We start from the raw sequence: 20,202 nt of genomic DNA, 5'->3' as shown, positions 1-20,202 counted from the left end.
CACCTCCGCGCCTCACTTCCGGCGCGCCGGAGGCGGGACCCTGGGTACGGCGCGCGGCCCCGGCCAAACCGCGTGACGTCACTCGGCGGCGCCGGAAGTTGCGACTCGCAGGCGCTGGGACTCGGCTAACGGCCGTTTCTTCTGCGCTGAGGTGCCGGGGCCACCATGGTGTCGGATGGTGAGGGCCTCGCTGGGGGGGCTCGGTCCGGAAGGTGGCTCCTTGGGGCTGGGTGGGGTCTGTTGAGGAGAGACCGGAGTGTCCGTTCCCTGGGTAACTCCGTCCTGAGTGCCGGGCGTTTTCGGCTCGGGAGAAGGCGGCAGGGGCCAGCCTAGCGGTTGAGACAGGCAGGTGGCCAGTCGGTTAGTGATTTCGAAGACAGTATTCCAGGACGGTGTGGCGAGTAGGTTCAGGCGTCCTGGAGAGGCTTGATGGCAGCCTCCTGGAAGGATTGGGAGTTGTCGGGCGGGGCCTGATGAATTCGTGCTATCTCGTCCTAAGATCGGCGGTAAAATGTCATTTTTAAAGCAGCCCGCAGTCTGATAGGGAGGACCAGCAGGAGAGATGAGGAGCGCGGGCGCTGACTCGTGGTCTGTGTCGGCGGGGGCGGCAGTGGGGGCCCCGGCCCGGCCAGCGGCCCTGTGACTCAGGGCAGGTTCCCTCGTCTGACCGGTGACTTGGTGCGCCGCTGAGACAGACAGACAGACGCTGTCAGTCCGGCTGTCAGCGGCCGTGAGGGGTTGGGAAAGAGAAGGGCGGCGTCCGTGCTAGCTAGCCGCGGGTGTCACCGTGGGTGGGGTTATGGGATGGCCGGTGCCGGGACGTGGCGCAGAGCGGGCCGGCGTTCCCACTCCCCTCCGATGGGGCGCCTCGACTTCCTGCCGGAGGAAAGAACTGGGTTGCAGCCTGGTGGGGTCCGGAGGGTTCAGAGGGACACGAGTCAAAGACGGGGTGGGGGCTGTCCTGAGGAGGAGACAGGCAGGCCGCCTGTGCCCCTGTGCAAGCGTCCTGGCCTCTCCACGCCGGGGTGAGCTGGGCGCCCGGAAGCCCCAGCCCCTCGCGTGTTTTTTTTTTTTTTTTTTAAATGAGCCAAATTTTTATTTGTTCTTTTCTTGCATTTGAAGTATTCTTCGATGACATCCTTGGCCTGAGATTCTTTGCCGTAGTCCTTAACCACTACGCAACTGCAACCAACCACTTTGCGGGGTTTCCCTTCTCGGTCAGTTTTACAGAGGCCTACCCATTCCCCAAGTTTCTTGTTGTCATCAACCTTAATGAGGTTAATCTGGTGCTCAGCACACAGGGCCTCCACCAGCTTGACATACATGGGCTCATCGCAGTTAGATGCAAGCACACAAAGATGGGCTTGGCGCTTGTCTAAGGCTTTGGCAGCTTCACGAATTCCACGTGCTAGGCCATCATGGATGAGGGCGGCCCTGTGGAGGGCAGGCCGATGCTGTGCTCACCGCAGAAGCCTTACGCGCGTGGAGACTGCTTTTTCCTTTTTGGCTTTTGCCTTCTAAAAATTGGCTACTTGCTGCTAGCTAACAGGAGGGACCTGGGCCCAGACTCACTCCCGCTCCTCCCTGAGTCGGCCAAGCCTGGAGTTCCGTGTGCAGGGGTTCTCGCCGCTGGCCCCTCGCTGCCTTCTGTAACCGGGCAGGTGTCTGCGGGTTCACTCGGTAGATGTGCGCCAGGCAGGGTGGTGGGAGCCGGGGATGAGCTGTGAGCAAAACACAAGACCCCTGTCCTTACAGGGCTCACGCTCCAGTGTGTGGAGGACGGCCACCAGGGCTGACACGATGGTGAGGCCCGCTGAGTACGTCCTCCAATACCGGGCCTCCTGCGAATCCCACAACATCGGGATGATAGGCACCTCAAGGCTGTGACGGTGCTTGCCTGGGTTGAAGTTATGCATTTAGAGTGTGAGGTCTGACGCATTTCCATGACGCTGATGTCTCTCATTTTACCCCTGTTGACAGAAGATGAACTGAATCTACTGGTAATCATAGTGGATACCAACCCGATATGGTGGGGAAAGCAGGCGCTGAAGGAGTCTCAGGTGAGAGCTGGAGGGGCCTCGGGCAGCGCTGCCTTAGCGCGTGTGTCACACCGCTCTGCCCTAGCTAACTCGCGTGTGTCCACGCCGCTCTGCCCCAGCTAACTCGCGTGTGTCCACGCCGCTCTGCCCTAGCTAACTTGCGTGTGTCCACGCCGCTCTGCCCTAGCTAACTCGCGTGTGAACACGCCGCTCTGCCCTAGCTAACTCGCGTGTGTCCACACCGCTCTGCCCTAGCTAACTCGCGTGTGTCCACGCCGCTCTGCCCTAGCTAACTCACGTGTGAACACGCCGCTCTGCCCTAGCTAACTCGCGTGTGTCCACGCCGCTCTGCCCTATCTAACTCGCGTGTGAACACGCCGCTCTGCCCTAGCTAACTCGCGTGTGAACACGCCGCTCTGCCCTAGCTAACTCGCGTGTGAACACGCCGCTCTGCCCTAGCTAACTCGCGTGTGTAAACGCCGCTCTGCCCTAGCTAACTCGCGTGTGAACACGCCGCTCTGCCCTAGCTAACTCGCGTGTGTCCACGCCGCTCTGCCCTAGCTAACTCGCGTGTGTCCACGCCGCTCTGCCCTAGCTAACTCGCGTGTGAACACGCCGCTCTGCCCTAGCTAACTCCTGTGTGTCCACGCCGCTCTGCCCTAGCTAACTCGCGTGTGTCCACGCCGCTCTGCCCTAGCTAACTCGCGTGTGTCCACGCCGCTCTGCCCTAGCTAACTCGCGTGTGAACACGCCGCTCTGCCCTAGCTAACTCGCGTGTGAACACGCCGCTCTGCCCTAGCTAACTCGCGTGTGAACACGCCGCTCTGCCCTAGCTAACTCGTGTGTGTCCACGCCGCTCTGCCCTAGCTAACTCGTGTGTGTCCACGCCGCTCTGCCCTAGCTAACTCGCGTGTGTCCACGCCGCTCTGCCCTAGCTAACTCGCGTGTGAACACGCCGCTCTGCCCTAGCTAACTCGCGTGTGAACACGCCGCTCTGCCCTAGCTAACTCGCGTGTGTCCACGCCGCTCTGCCCTAGCTAACTCGTGTGTGTCCACGCCGCTCTGCCCTAGCTAACTCGCGTGTCCACGCCGCTCTGCCCTAGCTAACTCGCGTGTGTCCACGCCGCTCTGCCCTAGCTTACTCGCGTGTGTCCACGCCGCTCTGCCCTAGCTAACTCGCGTGTGTCCACGCCGCTCTGCCCTAGCTAACTCGCGTGTGTCCACGCCGCTCTGCCCTAGCTAACTCGTGTGTCCACGCCGCTCTGCCCTAGCTAACTCGTGTGTCCACGCCGCTCTGCCCTAGCTAACTCCTGTGTGTCCACGCCGCTCTGCCCTAGCTAACTCGCGTGTGTCCACGCCGCTCTGCCCTAGCTAACTCGCGTGTGAACACGCCGCTCTGCCCTAGCTAACTCGCGTGTGTAAACGCCGCTCTGCCCTAGCTAACTCGCGTGTCCACGCCGCTCTGCCCTAGCTAACTCGCGTGTCCACGCCGCTCTGCCCTAGCTAACTCGCGTGTCCACGCCGCTCTGCCCTAGCTAACTCGCGTGTCCACGCCGCTCTGCCCTAGCTAACTCGCGTGTCCACGCCGCTCTGCCCTAGCTAACTCGCGTGTCCACGCCACTCTGCCCTAGCTAACTCGTGTGTGTCCACGCCGCTCTGCCCTAGCTAACTCGCGTGTGTCCACGCCGCTCTGCCCTAGCTAACTCGTGTGTCCACGCCGCTCTGCCCTAGCTAACTCGCGTGTCCACGCCGCTCTGCCTTAATGCATGTGTCCTTGCCGCTTCTGCCTTAGTGCGTGTGTGTCCGTGCAGCATTGAGGTGCTGCTGTCCTGCAGTGAGCCAAGCTGCTTCCTGCAGTGCTGGCGGCCCGTATTGGAGCACAGCTTTGAGGCCTCACTGCTCCACATCCAACCCATCTCCCAGCTCATGCGCTTGGGAAGGTGGTGGAGGATGGCCCAAATGGCTGTCAGTGGCTAAGGCTGGGCCACGCTGAAGCCAAGAGCCTGGAACTCTGTGAGGGCCTCCTACGTGGGTGGCAGAGGGCCAAGCACTCGGGCCATCTTCCCCTACCTTCCCAGGTACATTAGCAGGGAGCTGGATGGGAAGTGGAACAGCTGGGACTCTAACCAGCTGCAGGGGCAGCTTAACCAACTGTGCCACTATGCAGGCCCCTTGAACTTTCTTCATATTCCCAGATACAAGTCCTTTATTGTATAAATGGTTTGTGAGTTTTTTCTCTCAAAGTTTAGCTTTTCTGTTATACTTAAAGCCACAGATCAATTTTGATGAGAGTCCACATTATTTAAAAAAAGAAAAAACCTGGACTGTGCTTTTGGTGCTAAATCTAAGAACTCTTCAAATAGCCATAGATTGTAAAGATTTTTTTGCCAGTGACTTATTTGAGAAGTTTGACATTTCAAGCTAGAATCAGTTTGAGTTAGTTTCTTAATATGCTGAGGTTTAGGTTGCGGTTTTGTTTTATTCTTTTTTTTTTTTTTTTTTTTTTTTTTTGGGCCTGTTGCTAATTGTTCCAGCAGTGTTTGTTGAAAAGATTATCCTTTTCCATTGAGTCAGTTAGGCACCCTTGTCAAAAACCAGCTGTGCGTCCCCCGGTGGGTTTTTGTCCAGGGCCTCTGCTCTGTTGATCTGTGTCTGTCCCTGCACCAGCGCTGCACAGTCCTGACTAGTGCACAATACCTAGATGGTACCTCCTCTTTTTTTTTTTTTTTTTTTTTTTTAGACTTATTTATTTGAAAGTCAATTTCAGAGAAGGAGGGAGAGACACGCAGAGAGATTGTCCATCTGCTGGCTCACTCCCTACATGGCCACAATGGCAGGGGCTGGGCCAGCCCAAAGCCAGGAGCTTCATCCGGGTCTCCCACATGGGTGGCAGGGGTCCTGGGACTTGGGCCATCTCTGCTGCTTTTCCCAGGCGCATTAGGAAGGAGCTGGATTGGAAATGGAGCAGCCAGGGCTCAGACTGGTGTCCATATGGGATGCCGTTGCTGTAATTGGCGACTTAATGCACTACACCACAGTGCTAGCCCCGGTGTTGTACCTCTTGGAAGTCTGCTGGATTCTTGTCACTTTATTTTTCCTTTTCAGACTTTTAACTGTTCTACTTCTCTTGACTTTCCATATACATTTTAGGTTAAGCTTGTCTATGTCTACAAGAAATGCTGCTAATTTTGTGTACGTGTGTGTATGTGTGTGTGTGTTTATTATTTGATGGGCCGGCATTATGGCGCAGCAGGTAAAGCCACCGCATGCCATGTCAGCATCCAATATGAGCACTGGTTCATGTTCAGGCTGCTCCACTTCCAATCCAGCTCCCTGCTGATGTGCCTGGGAAAAGTGGTGGAAGAGGGGCCCTTGCTGCCAGTGTGGGTGACTCGGAGGAAGCTCCTGGCTCCTGGCTTCAGCCTGGCCCAGTCCTAGCAGTTGTGCCATCTGGGAAGTGAACCAGCAGATGGAGGACCTCTTTCTGTCTCTCTGTCTCTCCCTGTCTCTCTGTAACCTTGATTTTCAAATAAATAAATAAATCTTAAAAATAAAATTATTTGAAAGGCAGAATGACACAGGGGGACATTTTCCCTCTGCTTGTTCACTCCCCAAATGGCTGCAAAAGCTGGGACTGGGCAGGCTGAAGCCAGGAGCCGGGAGCTCCATGTTGTCTTCCACATGGATGGCAGGGACCCAGTACTGGGGCCATCGTGCACATCAGGAGGAAGCTGCATCAGAAGCGGAGCTCTAACCACCACTCCATCGTGGGTGTGGGCATCCCAACCAGCTCCTTAACCCACTGTACCACAACGCCCGCTCCCAGAGTTGCCTTCTTTAAGAGGAGTTGCCTTGTTCTAGGATTATGAAAATACCTGCGGGAGGGGGGAGGGTTGCGGGCGGGAGGGAAGTTATGGGAGGGGGGAAGCCATTGTAACCCACAAGCTATACTTTGGAAATTTATATTCATTAAATAAAAGTTTAATAGAAAGAGAAAAAAAAAAAAAAGAAAGAAAATACCTGTGTGCGATTCTCTGCACTGCTAATAAATGTGAACAGATCAATACTTTTACAGATCTCCAATTTAATCACTGTGTATTAAATACTCCATAGGTAGCAAAAGTTTGCTAGTTATTTTGTTAGAGAAGATGCGTCATGTTTGTTTTCCCTAAGGTGTTGCTTTTGTGATGAAGTGGAATTGATTTCGTGTTCAGACGGTCAGAAAACTGCAGTTGTCCAGTGTCTCTTGTGGCCCTGTAGGGGGAGCTCGCGAGCAAAGTCTAGTGGTGAATGAGTGTGTGTGGCGCAAGTGGAGTCGTGATTGTTTTGAGACGGGACCTGGCAGTGTGGATAGCTGATTGATTCTCATGCCTTTGGTTTTTTGGCAGTTTACTCTATCCAAATGTATCGATGCCGTGATGGTGCTGGGGAACTCCCACTTGTTCATGAATCGCTCCAACAAACTAGCCGTGATCGCCAGTCACATCCAAGAGAGGTATGGCTGCTGTGGTGTCTGCCTGTCGGTGCTGGTTGGTACATACTGTTCTTACTCTGGGTTGCAAAAGGGGTGTTTCCTGTGGTGGTGAAAGACAGCCACAGCTCAAGAGTCAGTACATTTCCATCTGTGTGGACACTGAAACCCTTCTTTCTTTATTTGGAAGGCAGAGTTACAGAGAGAGAGAGAGAGAGAGAAATCTTCCATTACTGGTATCCAAATGGCCACAACAGCCAGGGCTGGGCCAGGCCGAGGCCAGGAAGTTTCATTCGGCTCTCCCACATGGGTGCAGGGGCCGCAGCACTTCGCCATCTGCTGCTGCCTTCCCAGGTGCATTAGGAGGGAGCTGGGTCAGAAGTGGAGCAGCCAGAGTGTGAATCGGTGCCCACATGGGATGGCGGTGCTGCAGGCAGTAGGCTAATTCGCTGCTCCTCACCAGCCCAGGTTTTTATCTTTTTTTTTTTTTTTTGACAGGCAGAGTGGATAGTGAGAGAGAGAGAGACAGAGAGGAAGGTCTTCCTTTTTGCCGTTGGTTCACCCTCCAATGGCCACTGCGGCCGGCGCATCGCGCTGATCTGAAGCCAGGAGCCAGGTGCTTCTCCTGGTCTCCCATGCGGGTGCAGGGCCCAAGCACTTGGGCCATCCTCCACTGCACTCCCGGGCCATAGCAGAGAGCTGGCCTGGAAGAGGGGCAACCAGGATAGAATCCGGTGCCCCGACTGGGACTAGAACCCGGTGTGCTGGCGCCGCAAGGCAGAGGATTAGCCTGTTAAGCCACGGCGCCGGCAGGTTTTTATCTTAAAGGGATAGACAGTAAACTCATTGTTAGGATTTGGCACGAGTGACTCTGTTTTGGTGTCGCCAGATGAGGTGAATGTGGGAATCGCCCTGGACACTTGGGGAGACTGTAGCCCTGCCCAATTGGTACTGTAAAGCATTCTGTGGCGGCAGACAGATGCTTGCCAATTTACCTGTTATTCATTTTTAAAAGATGAAATGTATGGGGCCGGTGCTGTTGTGTAGAAAGCTGAGCCTCCACCTGCAGTGCTGGTATCCCATATGAGTGTGCGGTTTGAGCCCTGGATGCTCCATTTCTGATCCAGCTCCCTGCTAATGTGCCTGGGACAGCAGTGGAAGATGGCCCAAGTGCTTGGGACCCTGCACCCATGTGGGAGACCGAGAAGAAGCTCCTGGCTCCTTGCTTTGGCCTGGCCCAGGTCCAGCCATTGCAGCCATTTGGGAAGTGAACCAGCAGGTGGAGGATATCTCTCCCTCTTTATCTCTGCCTTTCAAATAAATAAATAAGTCTTAACAAAAAAAAAAAAAAAAAAAGCAATGTGTGTTAGCACATTGTGAATCCATTGTTGGTGCAGTCGCTCCTTAGTACCTGTGGGGGATCAGTTCCAGGTCCCTCATCTCAATGGCGTAGTATTTGCATAGAGCCCAAGCACATCCTCCCATAGACGTTAACTCACCCCAGGTCACGTGTCACCCCAACCAGTGTGAGCACCCTGTAATAGCTGTCCCGCCCTGTTCATGGAAGAGTGGCAGCAGTGGTGTGCCTGTCCAGTCTGTGAATTGGCTGTCCCGCCCTGTTTGTAGAAGAGTGGCAGCAGTGTGTGCGTGTCCAGTACAGATGCTGATGTTGAACAGGAGCCCCTTCTGATGCTTGATTGTGTTGTGCATTGGAACGTGCGGGTCAGAGGCTGGCTGTGATTCCTGTCGTCCCTGCTGCATTTCATCTGGTGTGAGTGGCAGCGGGGCAGGAAGGCCTGGTGTGAGTAGTGTTTCCTGCTGTGTTTCAGCCGATTCTTATACCCTGGGAAGAATGGCAGAGTTGGAGACTTCTTTGGGGACCCTGGCAACCCATCTTCTGAATTTAACCCCTCTGGAAGTAAAGACGGAAAATATGAACTGTTAACAGCAGCAAATGAAGTGATTGTGGAAGAGATTAAAGACCTCATGACAAAAAGTAACAGTTTTTTTATTATTATTATCATCATCATTTCTACTACTATTACTGTTTTGCAAATGGAGTTGATTTTGAGGCCTTGTCCCTGAGGACTTGGGTCCAGAGTCCTGAGGCTGTGGATGCTGCCCACGTGCACACACCACTCCCTCTCCGCTCTCGGCCGTCGTCACCCAGCCTCCCTGGGCCTTGCTCCACCTCTGTGCTGGCCACTGCTGCGCAGCCTGTGCCTCTCAGATGGCTTCCGGCTCCCGAGCACGGCCTCTGGCCCTGCTTCTGCCCTCGTTCCGAGACCTTCCTTTCTCACTCTCCATTACTGACTTTTCCTTCGTCTTGTCCCTTAAAATGTTTTTTTTTTTTTAAATTCTGTACATTTTTTAAAAATAATTTTAAATTATTTGAAAGGCAGAGTGATGGAGGGAGGAAGGAAGAGAGAGAGGGAGAGATAGAGATATTTTCCATTTGCTGGTTCACTCCCCAAATGGCCCTCACTGGCCAGGGCTGAGCCAGACTGAAGCCAGGAGCCTGGAACTCCATTAGGTTTCCCATGTGGGTGCAGGGGCCCACACACTTGGGCCATCTTCTGCTGCTTTCCCAGGCACATGAGCAGGGAGCTGGATTCGAAGTGGAGCAGCTGGGACTTGAACTGGTGCTCCCATCTGGGATGTTGGAGTTGCAGGCAGTGGTTTAACCTGCTGCATGGCAACACTGGCCTATCTTGTGTATAATTTTCTGACTTTTTCCCTCTATTTTCTCAACCACTTTTGCTTGTAATTGTCATTTGTATAGGCATACTTCCTAGTCTTTGTCTCACCCTCTCTCTCAAAGATTTATTTATTTATTGAAGAAGCAGGGTGACAAGGAGAAAGAGAGAGGGAGATCTTCCAAACTCTGATTCACTCTCCAAATGCCTGCAACAGCCAGGGCTTGGCCAGGCCAAGCCAGTAGCCAGGAACTTTGTCCAGGCTTCCCACATGGGTGGCAGGGACCCAAGTGCTTGGGCCATCATCTGCTTCTTTCCCAGGCGCATTAGCAGGGAACTGGATTGGAATTGGAGCAGCCAGGATTTGAACCTGCACTCCAATGTGGGATGCTGGCTTTGCCAGGGTAGTGTAACCTGCAGTGCCACAGTTGTGTTCCCTCACCCCATCTCCTTAGTGCACTTTAGTCTCATTATCTTCTGCCTCAGCGACACCACCATTTCTGTTTGTATTTCTGTCATCCTATCCACCTAGTTCTCCAACTTTGAAACTTTAATTTTTGACTCTTTTCTTCTTGCATCTGGCATCTAATCAGCTATGAGCAGCTCCCAAACCTGACCCTAATTGTCCTTTAGATCATTCTGATGCTTGGGGCTGGATGGTTCTTTGCTGTGCAGGCTCTTCTGTGCGTTGTGCATCACTTAGCAACATCCCTGGCCTCGACCTAGCAGATGCTACGATGCCGCTGATCGTGACAGCCCAGCGCCCTCCAGGTGGAGAGCCCTGTGATAGCCTCCTCCACCTGCCCTTCTGACTCCTGTCTTCCCACGTGGATGCAAGGCACATTAACAGCTGGATCGGAAGTGGAGCAGCTGGGGCATGAACCTGGGCCCAAATGGGATGCCAGCGTCACAGGTGGCAGCTTCACCTGCCACGCCACAATGCCAGGCTCAGGCTAATATTTTTAATGTAATCAAATCTGCATGACAAAAATCGCCATTTTAGCCATTTTTCGGTATCCAGTGCAATAGTGTCAAGCACATTGGTGTGACTATGCCTGCATCACCATCACCCTCCAGCGTTGTCCATCCTCCCAAACTGAAGCTTCGTGCCCAGTAAACAGTAGTTCTCTATTCCCCCTACTTCTTGAAAAGATGCCAGGACATTTTAAATTGAGAAAAGGTCAAAAGTTGCTTATTTAAGCATTACTGAGTACAAATTGCTATGTATGTTTTTAAAGCCAGGTTGAACATGTCATCATTTGATTATATTCATAAAAAATGTTTTGGTTTGAAAATGATTTTAGGTCAAGACAGTGTTTAAAAATTCCGTTTTTAATGTTGTTTGTTGCTGTTGTTTTGTTTGTAGGTGACATAAAGGGTCAGCATACAGAAACTCTGCTGGCAGGATCCCTGGCCAAAGCCCTTTGCTGTATCCTTGGTGCTTAAATTCTTCAAGAGGTGTCTTATGTAATCAATGTATTGTTTAAAAAAAAAGAAAAAATTTGTTTATTTGATTTGAAAGGTAGAGCAACAGAGAGAGAGAGAGCTTCCATCCACTGGTTCCCTCCCCAAATGGCCACAATGGCCAGGGATGAGCCAGGCCACAGCCAGGAGCTTGGAACTCCATATGGGTCTCCCACATGAGTTGCAGGGGCCCAAGGACTTGGGCCATCTTACAGTGCTGTCCCAGGTACATTAGCAGGGAGCTGGACGGGAAGAGGAGCAGCTGGGACTGGAACCGGTGCTCTGGTACAGGACACTGGTGCTGCACGTGGTGGCTTAACCCACCGCCCCACAATGCTGACCCTGTGTGGTTAGCATTTTCAGGTTGGGACATTTTTTTAGAAACTTGTGTGTCCATGTTAAATGGGAGTCATGGACATTTTAAAATGGGAGGTAATGAAAAATGTGTTTATCTTGCCTTTGAAATATTTTTAGTACAAGCCATAAAAACTTGAAATAGAAGAGTAAGCAAATGCTGAGTTTCTCCATTCATCCTTCTTCCTGTAGCAGAATGAAAAAACAAAGAGAAAGATTTGCAGAATGTCTTTAAAAAAAAAAGCTTCAGGGTGCTTTCCTTTTCTTTTTTGATAAACTGCTGCTTTTTTGATTTTCACCTTCCTTGAGTTGGGAGCTGTGTTTGATTTGAAAAGCCTCTAACTGACTGAAGCTTCATACGTGAGTGGCCCCTTTCCCACAGGCAGAGGATTAGCTCAGGGCCACAGCACCTTTCTCAGCATTTTGATTTTATCTGTTGTGAGATTTGTTCTAAGATTTTATGTATTTGTCCCAGATTTTGATTCCAGTTGCCTGGTCATCTCTGTGTGGTTTTCAGATTTGGTTTGGGACACTTGACTGCCCAGTGGCCTGGTCTAGGACTGGGTGGTAACAGTAGGACAAGCCAGAGTTGGAATTTTAGTCTGCGATGGTGTGTGCTGTGATGGGACGAGCGCGCACCTGTGTGTCTGACAGCGCAGTCTCCTTTCTCAGCAGGGCGGTGCTGGGCTTCTCTAACTAGAACTCGAGGGGCTTTTCCCTGTTTAAATATTTATGGAATAAAAAGGTATTTCTATATTCCTTAATACAAAGAAATGTAGATATTCATAGAATGAACAAGGAGGTGAAAGGTAGGAGCCTGTGTTTTACTACTGTGTGATCGGGGCAGTGTTTCAAAATTGGTTAGAAACATACACGTCTAATATGTTAAGTTGTTCAGTTATTAATGGTAAGTTCTTCACTTAAACTGTAATTTGTTTTTCTCTCTTCATAGATAATCAGGAGATGAAATCGAGAATATTGGTAAGATTAAAAAAGTCAGTGCTGCCGGCGCCGCGGCTCACTAGGCTAATCCTCCGCCTTGCGGCGCCGGCACACCGGGTTCTAGTCCCGGTCGGGGCACCGATCCTGTCCCGGTTGCCCCTCTTCCAGGCCAGCTCTCTGCTGTGGCTAGGGAGTGCAGTGGAGGATGGCCCAAGTCCTTGGGTCCTGCACCCCATGGGAGACCAGGAGAAGCACCTGGCTCCTGCCATCGGAACAGCGCGGTGCGCCGGCCGCAGCGCGCTACCGCGGCGGCCATTGGAGGGTGAACCAACGGCAAAAGGAAGACCTTTCTCTCTGTCTCTCTCTCACTGTCCACTCTGCCTGTCAAAAAAAAAAAAAAAAAAAAAAGTCAATGCTATACAACTGGATAGACAGAAACAGACAATTGGAAAGCAATTATTTTATTTATTTGAAGGATAGCTAGACTAGCTTTACTAGTAAGTAGAAAATGTCAAATAATGGGGTTTTCATTGTTTGCTTGTTGTTTAGCCTGAATGAAAACCCTGGTGGTCCCCAGAGTTGATGGCAGTATTGAGGACTGGTTGTTCTCACACTGCCAATGGGAGGGTACCCTGGTTTGGTTTTCTGCAGGGCAGTGGGTAACCTGGGTGAACACCCAGTGTGCATACCTTGTAGCGGTCAATGATGATCTTAGGAGGCAATCTGGAAGCCATGCAAAGGCTGTGTGAGGCTGCCATCAGAGAAGGGTTCAAAGTAGAACTGGAAACTGCTTACAAGTCCTCTGTAGATAACTGGTCCAGTCGTGGAAATCGATAAAGGTAGCCAGAAGCGTGCTGTGTGTTCTGGTTCCTAGGCGTCAAAATGTTTCCCCTGTATTTTGACCTGGAACAGCAGGTTGCAGGACACTGGGTAGAGTGCCAGCCCATTGCACCTGTGCGTGTGTGTCCATGCCCCCTGCAGTGCTCTGACAGGTGCTCAGCAAACTTCACAAGGGTTTCCTCTGGGTGCCGGGGTTAGAGGAAACGTTGCCTTTGCACTTTCGGTCTTTAATAATGGTAAGTAGGCAGACAGGTTGAAAACAGCATTGGTGTGGCTTGCAGTTCTCTGTGGGGTTTGTGCGAGAGAACGGGATGTGCTTGTGAGGTGTTGACGTGGCTGTGATCGTAGGTGATTAAGGCCGCGGAAGACAGCGCGCTGCAGTATATGAACTTCATGAATGTCATCTTCGCAGCACAGAAGCAGGTGCGTGAGAGCCTTCTGCTGCATGTCTGTGTCATAACGAAGGCATCAGTTTCATTTCCTGATCGATACTCGGAGAGGTCCTGTGACTAACTAGTCTTATTATGCTGCCTATTCTTCTCTTTCTACTTTGGCCCCTGAGACCCTTGAGAATCCAGCTGGCCCCAGAACAGGGCCTGCTGAGCACAGCTGGCACAGTTCCATGGTAGTCATTGCCCCATCTGCTGCAGGACCCCTGGTTTGATGGGTTGCTGCATAAACCTTGCCTCAGTTTCTCGCTACTAAAGGTGTGTAAAGGTGCGATATTTTTGGTCCATAAGTGACTAAAGTCATTTTTATGAATTATGACTCATACATTTTCTTTTTTGATAATTTTTAAAAAGAACAGAAAAGTGCTTCTATAGTCACACACAACACCCCTGGTCTTGGAGGGGCAGCCTGATGTGGTGAAAAGTGTTGGTTTTGGGGACAGGGGAGTGGGTGACAGCCTTACCACCCACTGACTCTGTGACCACAGCCTGGCCAAACCAGGGTGCTTTAGCTCCCAGATTCAGATGAAGTATCTGCCTGCAGTCACACACACTAAGTGACCTGTTCCTTTTTTTTTTTTTTTTTTTTGATAGGCAGAGTGGACAGAGAGAGAGAGACAGAGAGAAAGGTCTTCCTTTTTTCCATTGGTTTACCCCCGAATGGCCACTGCGGCCAGCGCACCGCGCTGATCCGAAGCCAGGAGCCAGATGCTGCTCCTGGTCTCCCACGCGGGTGCAGGGCCCAAGGACTTGGGCCATCCTCCACTGCACTCCCGGGCCACAGCAGAGAGCTGGACTGGAAGAGGAGCAACCAGGACAGAATCTGGCACTCCAACTGGGACTAGAACCTGGGGTGCCAGCACCGCAGGTGGCGGATTAGCCTATTGAGCTGTGGTGCCAGCCAAAGTGACCTGTTCTAAGAGTAGTCTGGCATAGGGCTGGTGTCATGGCGTACTGGGTTAAGCTGTGCCAGCATCCCATATGGGCACCTCTTCAAATCCCAGCTGCTCCACTTCTGATCCAGCTCCCTGCTAATTTACCTGGGAAAGCAGTGGAACATGGCCCAAGTGATTGGGCCTCTGCACCCATGTGGAAGACCTGGAAGAAGCTCCTGGCTCCTGGCTTCGGCCTGGCCCAGCCCTAGCCATTGAGGCCATTTTGGAAATGAGCCATAAGATGGAAGATCTCTCTCTGTCTCTCCCTCACTCTCTCTCTCTCTAATTCTGTATTTCAAATAAATAAATAAATCTTAAGCAAAAAAAAAAAATTAAGGGGTTGGTGCTGTGGTGCAGCAGGTTAAAGCCCTGGCCTGTAGCTCCCGCATCTCATATGGGCACCATTTTGGGTCCCAGCTGCTCCACTTCTGATCCAGCTCCCTGCTGATGGCCTGGGAAAGCAGTAGAGGATGGTCCAGGTCCTTGGGCCCTTGCACCCATGTGGGAGACCTGAAAGAAGCTCCTGGCTCCTGGCTTCAGCCTGGCCTAGCCCCGGCCATCATTTGGGGAATGGACCAGATGATGGAAGATGTCTGTCTCTCTCTCTCTCTCTGTTTCTACCTCTCTTTGTGACTCTGTCTTTCAAATAAAATAAAATAAATCTTAAAAGAAAGAAGATTTAAGACTTCATACTTAAAAAAACACCAAAGAATAGTGGCATATGTAGGCTCAAAGTAATTACTACTGGGGTTGTTCCTTTAATATTTGCAAAATATTCCTTTCAGAATATTTTGATTGATGCCTGCGTTTTAGACACCGATTCAGGACTCCTCCAACAGGTATGTTTTAAGAGAATGCTTGTTATTGGAACTTAGGAAAATCAATTTTATGTTGAGTAAATATTAATATAGATTGGATATATTGAGTTAAGTAAAATATGTCATTAACTAATTTCACCTGTTTGATTCACCTTTTTAAATATGGCTACTAGAAATTATAAATTACACACTCAATATGACTTGCATTGTGTTTCTGTTCCATTTCTGTTCCGTTATATGTGCTTTTTAATCACAAGTTTGGAATTGAATTTTACTTTAACCAGAAAGGAAAAAAACCCAAAATAGAGCTGTAGAGATTATCAGTCTCTTGATAAATGTTTTTTGGCCTTCAGTAATATTATTTCCTAAAAGACCAGTTAAAAGCAAAAAAACTAGAAAACCCATTGAAGGTTCCTGCTGGGGTAGGGGAAGGGAGATGCAAAGGTCTGGTGCTGTCTGTCCTGTTTCTGTGCCTGGTGGTAGGAACGCGGTGTTCACTGTGCCGCTTAAACCTACTCACACTTCCTGTACCTGCTCTGGCGCATACGTTTCAGGGTGAGAAATCAGAGGGCTTGAGTACGTCTCTTGGTTGCACATTTCAGCCTACGTAGTGTTCGTTAGTGCCCGTCTGTCTGTATTTTTGGTACCGGCTTTCCACTCTCCCCATTCCCTCCACTCCCCCCTGAGCGGTCACTGTTCTGCCCTCTCACCTGGGGTCGCGCTCCTCGGCTTCCCCCTGAGTGAAGTATGCAGTTCCCAGCTTTCTGTGTCTGGCGTTTCACTGGATGTAACGTCCTCCTCGGATGTTTGCACGTCCTGGGAAGTGGCCGGAGGTTCTGGCCCTCACGCCCTCCTGGAACATGTCCTCTCTGTGGGCTGGAGGAGTTGGTGGAGAGGCTCCCTGCCCCGGGAAGCTGGGTGTGTGCCGGTGTGCAGGGCCCTTTCTGTGTCTTGCAGGCTTGTGACATCACTGGGGGGCTGTACCTGAAGGTGCCTCAGATGCCGTCCCTCCTGCAGTACCTGCTGGTGAGGAAGCAGCAGCGAGCCGGTCCCCGAGCAGAGTCCCTGGTGGGGCAGCCGTGGGAACAACCCCGCTGGTGCCTCCGAGATTAGCACCTGGCGGGAAGGAAGAGCTGGGTGGCCTTGGAGATTCAGAGCTGCGGCGCGAGGGGGAAGGACTTCAGGTGGTCCGGGCGCTCTGCCGTGTGCACAGTGTCCTGTGCGTGCTGCCGCCCTGTGCCCGTACGGGTAGGAGCTCCGTACGCGCTTCTCAGTGGACGCCAAGGAAACCCTGAGTCAGCATTTCCTTAGTGTTTGCGGTCATCTGTGGTCTGACTTCATTTGCTTTTTCCCATGTTTTAAATAAAAGTTCCTTGCCTTTCCCCGTTACAGTGGGTTTTTCTTCCCGATCAAGATCAGAGATCGCAGTTAATCCTGCCACCCCCAGTTCACGTGGACTACAGGGCTGCTTGCTTCTGTCATCGAAACCTCATTGAAATCGGCTACGTCTGTTCTGTGTGTCTGTCGAGTAAGTTCCTGTGCCTATTGTTGCTGCCGGTCGGGGCAGGAAGTCTCGGACTCTGACGTAACCACCTGCTCTTGGCTTTGCCTTGCAGTATTCTGCAGCTTCAGCCCCATCTGCACCACGTGCGAGTGAGTGTCTGAGGCGGCGTGGGCGGCTCAGCCTTCCGAGACTCAGAGCGTTAACTCATGGTTCCTCTCCGTGTCATTGCAGGACAGCCTTTAAGATCTCTCTGCCTCCCATGCTGAAGGCCAAGAAAAAGAAACTGAAGGTGTCTGCATGACAACGTTCTCCCTTCTCAGTAGAGACCGTGTGGCAGAGCCTTTGTTGGGGAGACTCCAATAAAAACACAGCCGGGGTCATCCTTAACGTCGGAGTTTCTTACAGGAAGGGTTTGCACGGCGTCCCTCGCAGCCTGTGCTTCCGGGGTACTCGTTTGCTGGAGGGGATTACTCTGACTCTGCTCACAGGTGGAGGAAAGCTCAGCTGGTGACATGTTTTAATGGCTGCTCATTGTGAAAGCCCATTCCGACGGGGGCTTCAGGACCCACGGCCCACACGGAGGGCCTTCCTGGGACATGGACAGTGGGCGAAGTCTGAACACAGCTTTGGGACAAGGGCCATTGCTAGAGTGACTGCATCCATCAGGATAGGACGTCTCTCTCTGGAGACAGCAGTTAGCTTCCGCAGGTGTCCTGGCTGAGGTTCAGCGTAGATCCAGCAGACGTTTATCCGGAGTCTGGTGTCCGTGGTCCAAGCAGGCCCACAGCCCATCACGGAATAAGCAGAAACTCTGATTTTGGGTGGCAAAGGGGAACAGGTGTGGAGGCCTGGTAGCAAATTTTCCTTCAAAAACAGTTGTGTGCAGAGTTTGTTCATAAAAGCTGACCCGTGGGTTCTGAGGGAGTTTGTTGGGAAAAATAGATTCTGTTAAGTGTGTCCCCAGGTGGAATTCTGTCCTTTTGTAGTGGAGAAACCACACATTCCTGGTGGAAAACTGTTCTTTAGAAGCCTTGAACTGAATACTGAAAACTTTCATAAGTTTAAAAGTTCCTTGTAATTTCAACAATAAAAATTTATTTTACTACTTAATAATTTTCCCTGGATTTATTTAAAGTCCTTTTAAGTTCCAATATAGTTTAGGAAGGATTTTAGGGAATAGTGGATGATTTTGGTTTGTTTTGAAAAGTATGATGACAAAAACCCATTTGTATACAAAACTTTTATATGTAAATAAGATTTAAGTTTTCTCTTTATACCACTTCAGTAACTGGGGTTTGGTGAGATATTTTGAGGTAGATTTTGTATTCTAGAGTTGCAGTCTTATTAACAAATACAAGGATTTTGGTGATCATTTTGCAAGTGTTTGTTAATCCTTGAGCTAAAGCATCCATCTTTTAAAAATATAATATTTCATACACTAAGAGAATGAGAATCACTGTTGGACGTCTAGGAAATAAATCATTGCATGTCTAACAGGTGAATAATTTCAACAAACCAGTAAGGCTTTGGTAGTTTTTCATTTAAAATGTTTTATATACTTGCTTAATTTTTTTTTAAGACTGACTTATTTGAAAGGCAGAGTTTCAGAGAGAGAGGGAGAGACAGAGATCTTCCATGTGCTGGTTCGCTTCCCAGATGAAGAGTTCCGTCCAGGTTTCCCATGGGGGTGCAGGCACCCAAAGACTTGGGCCTTCTTCCATTGTCTTCCCAGGCGCATTAGCAGGAAGTTGGGTTGAAGGTGGAGCAGCCGGGACTCGAACTGGGATGCCAGCATTGCAGCGGTGGCCCAACCCCCTGCACCACAATGCTGGCTCCATTTGTTTTGTTTTTGTTTTTAACATGATAAATTAAAAAAATAATTTTCTTTATTTGAAAGACAGACAGAGCTCTCTCCCACTAGTTTACTTCCCAAATGCCTGCGAACTCAATCCGGATCTCCCACACTGGTGCAGGAACCTGACTACTTGAGCTTTCATTGCCGCCTCCCAGGGACCGCATTAACCAGGAGCCGGAGCCAGGAGCCCAAGGCAGGCCTCTGGTGTGGGATGCAGGTGCCTGACCGCATGTGTTCACTGCTAGGCTCAGCTCCTGCCCCCAAGTTTTATATTTTTAACTGTTGTGTTTATGATGTATTTTATATAATAATTTAAGTTTTCATATTTGGTTGAATTGTTTCCTCTTACTCATTGTTTATGTCATGCCCATTCAACTCTTTTTCAAATATGCGCTTTTCTTTTCTCCTTTTTTAAAGATTTGTGTATTTTGAAGGCAAAGTTACAGAGAGACAGGGAGAGACAGTGAGCAAGTGAACATCCATCTGCTGTTTTACTCCCCAAAAGGCTGTAATGGCTGGGGCTGGACTGAGCTGGAGCCAGGAGCTTCATCTGGGTCTCCCACGTGGGTGCAGGGGCCCGAGTATGTGGGCCGTGTGCCACTGCTTTCCCGGGAGCATTACCCAGGAACTGGATCAGAAGTGGAGTAGCCAGGACTTGACTCAGCGCCCTTGTGGAATGCTGGTGTTGCAAGCAGCAGCTTTACCTGCTACACCTATTTTTTTATAGAGTGGACAGTGAGAGAGAGAGCACAGAGAGAAAGTTCTTCCTTCTGTTGGTTCACCCCCCACCCCCCAAATGGCTGCTATGGCTGTCACGCTGTGTTGATCTGAAGCCAGGAGCCAGGTGCTTCTTCCTGGTCTCCCATGTGGGTGCAGGGGCCCAAGCACTTGGGCCATCCTCCACTGCCTTCCTGGGCCACAGCAGAGAGCTGGACTGGAAGAGGAGCAACTGGGACAGAACCAGCACCCAACCGGGCCTAGAACCCGGAGTGCCAGTGCTGCAGGCGGAGGATTAGCCTAGTGAGCCGCGGCACTGGCTTTTTTTTTTTTTTTTAAGATCTATATGTTTGTTTGAAAGGCAGAGTTACAGAGAGGCAGAGGCAGAGAGAGAGGTCTTCCATCCGATGGTTCACTCCCCAGATGGCTGCAAAGGCCAGAACTGTGCCGATCCAGAGCCAGGAACTGCCTCCCGGTCTCCCATGTAGGAGCGGGGTCTAAGGACTTAAGCCATCTTCTGCTTTCCCAGGCCATAGCAGGGAGCTGGATTGGAAGTGGAGCAGCCAGGACTCAACCTGCGCCCATGTGGGATGCTAGCAGTTTACCCGCTATGCCACAGCACCGGCCCCACACCTATGTTTTATAATAGAATTGAACCTCTCCCCCTCCCAGATTAATTTTCTTCCATTTGCTCTTTTGTCTTTTTAATTTTTAACTTATTTGAATGTCAGAGAGAGAGAGAGAGAGAGAGAGATGCTCCCATCTTGGTTCATGCATGCATTCTGCCTTGCTGGTCAGCATGCTGCGCCAATCCACAGCTCTGGATTACCGGGTCCAAACCCGGTCGTCTGCTAGGCTGGACTTCTGTTCCCATGAGACTAAATAGACTCGACCGTGTCCAGCTGTCACAAACCGTCCTGCACAAACTCGGCGTCTTACGGGAGCCTCTCTGTGAAATGTGTGGGAGGGGGATACCCAGGCTGGGCTTAGGGAGGCTTCCTTTCTCAGACTTGACAAGATTGACAGTTTGGCCACGCCAACCTAATCTGCGATTCACCCTCCCAAGGTGCCCACTGGAGCCCCAGCTGCCCGGTTCCAATCCAGCTCCCCGCTGATGC

The 20,202-nt window shown here is 51.0% G+C and overlaps 1 protein-coding gene across 2 annotated transcripts; it reads left to right on the top strand.

Annotated features, from left to right (window-relative positions):
- Positions 1-82: 82 nt before the first annotated feature.
- GTF2H3 (general transcription factor IIH subunit 3) lies at positions 83-17,625 on the top strand. 2 transcript variants are annotated; one of them, XM_062182070.1, is made up of 13 exons: positions 83-178; positions 1,981-2,060; positions 6,428-6,534; positions 8,340-8,506; positions 10,573-10,635; positions 11,804-11,833; positions 11,977-12,005; positions 13,155-13,229; positions 14,976-15,029; positions 15,966-16,034; positions 16,401-16,536; positions 16,625-16,661; positions 16,744-17,625. In XM_062182070.1, the coding sequence occupies exons 1-13, from the start codon at positions 166-168 to the stop codon at positions 16,811-16,813; spliced, it is 930 nt and encodes a 309-aa protein (XP_062038054.1). In that variant the 5' UTR covers positions 83-165; the 3' UTR covers positions 16,814-17,625. The 2 variants fall into 2 exon arrangements, with proteins under 2 accessions (XP_062038054.1, XP_062038055.1); XM_062182071.1 differs by lacking the exons at positions 83-178; positions 1,981-2,060; positions 6,428-6,534; positions 8,340-8,506 and having other exon boundaries at positions 10,583-10,635; positions 11,796-11,833.
- Positions 17,626-20,202: the final 2,577 nt, after the last annotated feature.

Source organism: Lepus europaeus, chromosome 23 (genome assembly GCF_033115175.1).
Source record: "Lepus europaeus isolate LE1 chromosome 23, mLepTim1.pri, whole genome shotgun sequence".
Taxonomy (NCBI): Eukaryota; Metazoa; Chordata; class Mammalia; order Lagomorpha; family Leporidae; genus Lepus; species Lepus europaeus.
The sequence above is the reverse complement of the archived record's forward strand: the minus strand, read 5'-3'. Positions and strand labels throughout refer to the sequence as shown.

Coding starts and splice junctions, on each gene's coding strand:
- GTF2H3 (XM_062182070.1), top strand. Junction 6,535..8,339: donor GCCAGTCACATCCAAGAGAG/GTATGGCTGCTG, acceptor GCTGTGTTTCAG/CCGATTCTTATACCCTGGGA. Junction 16,537..16,624: donor CTGTTCTGTGTGTCTGTCGA/GTAAGTTCCTGT, acceptor TTTGCCTTGCAG/TATTCTGCAGCTTCAGCCCC.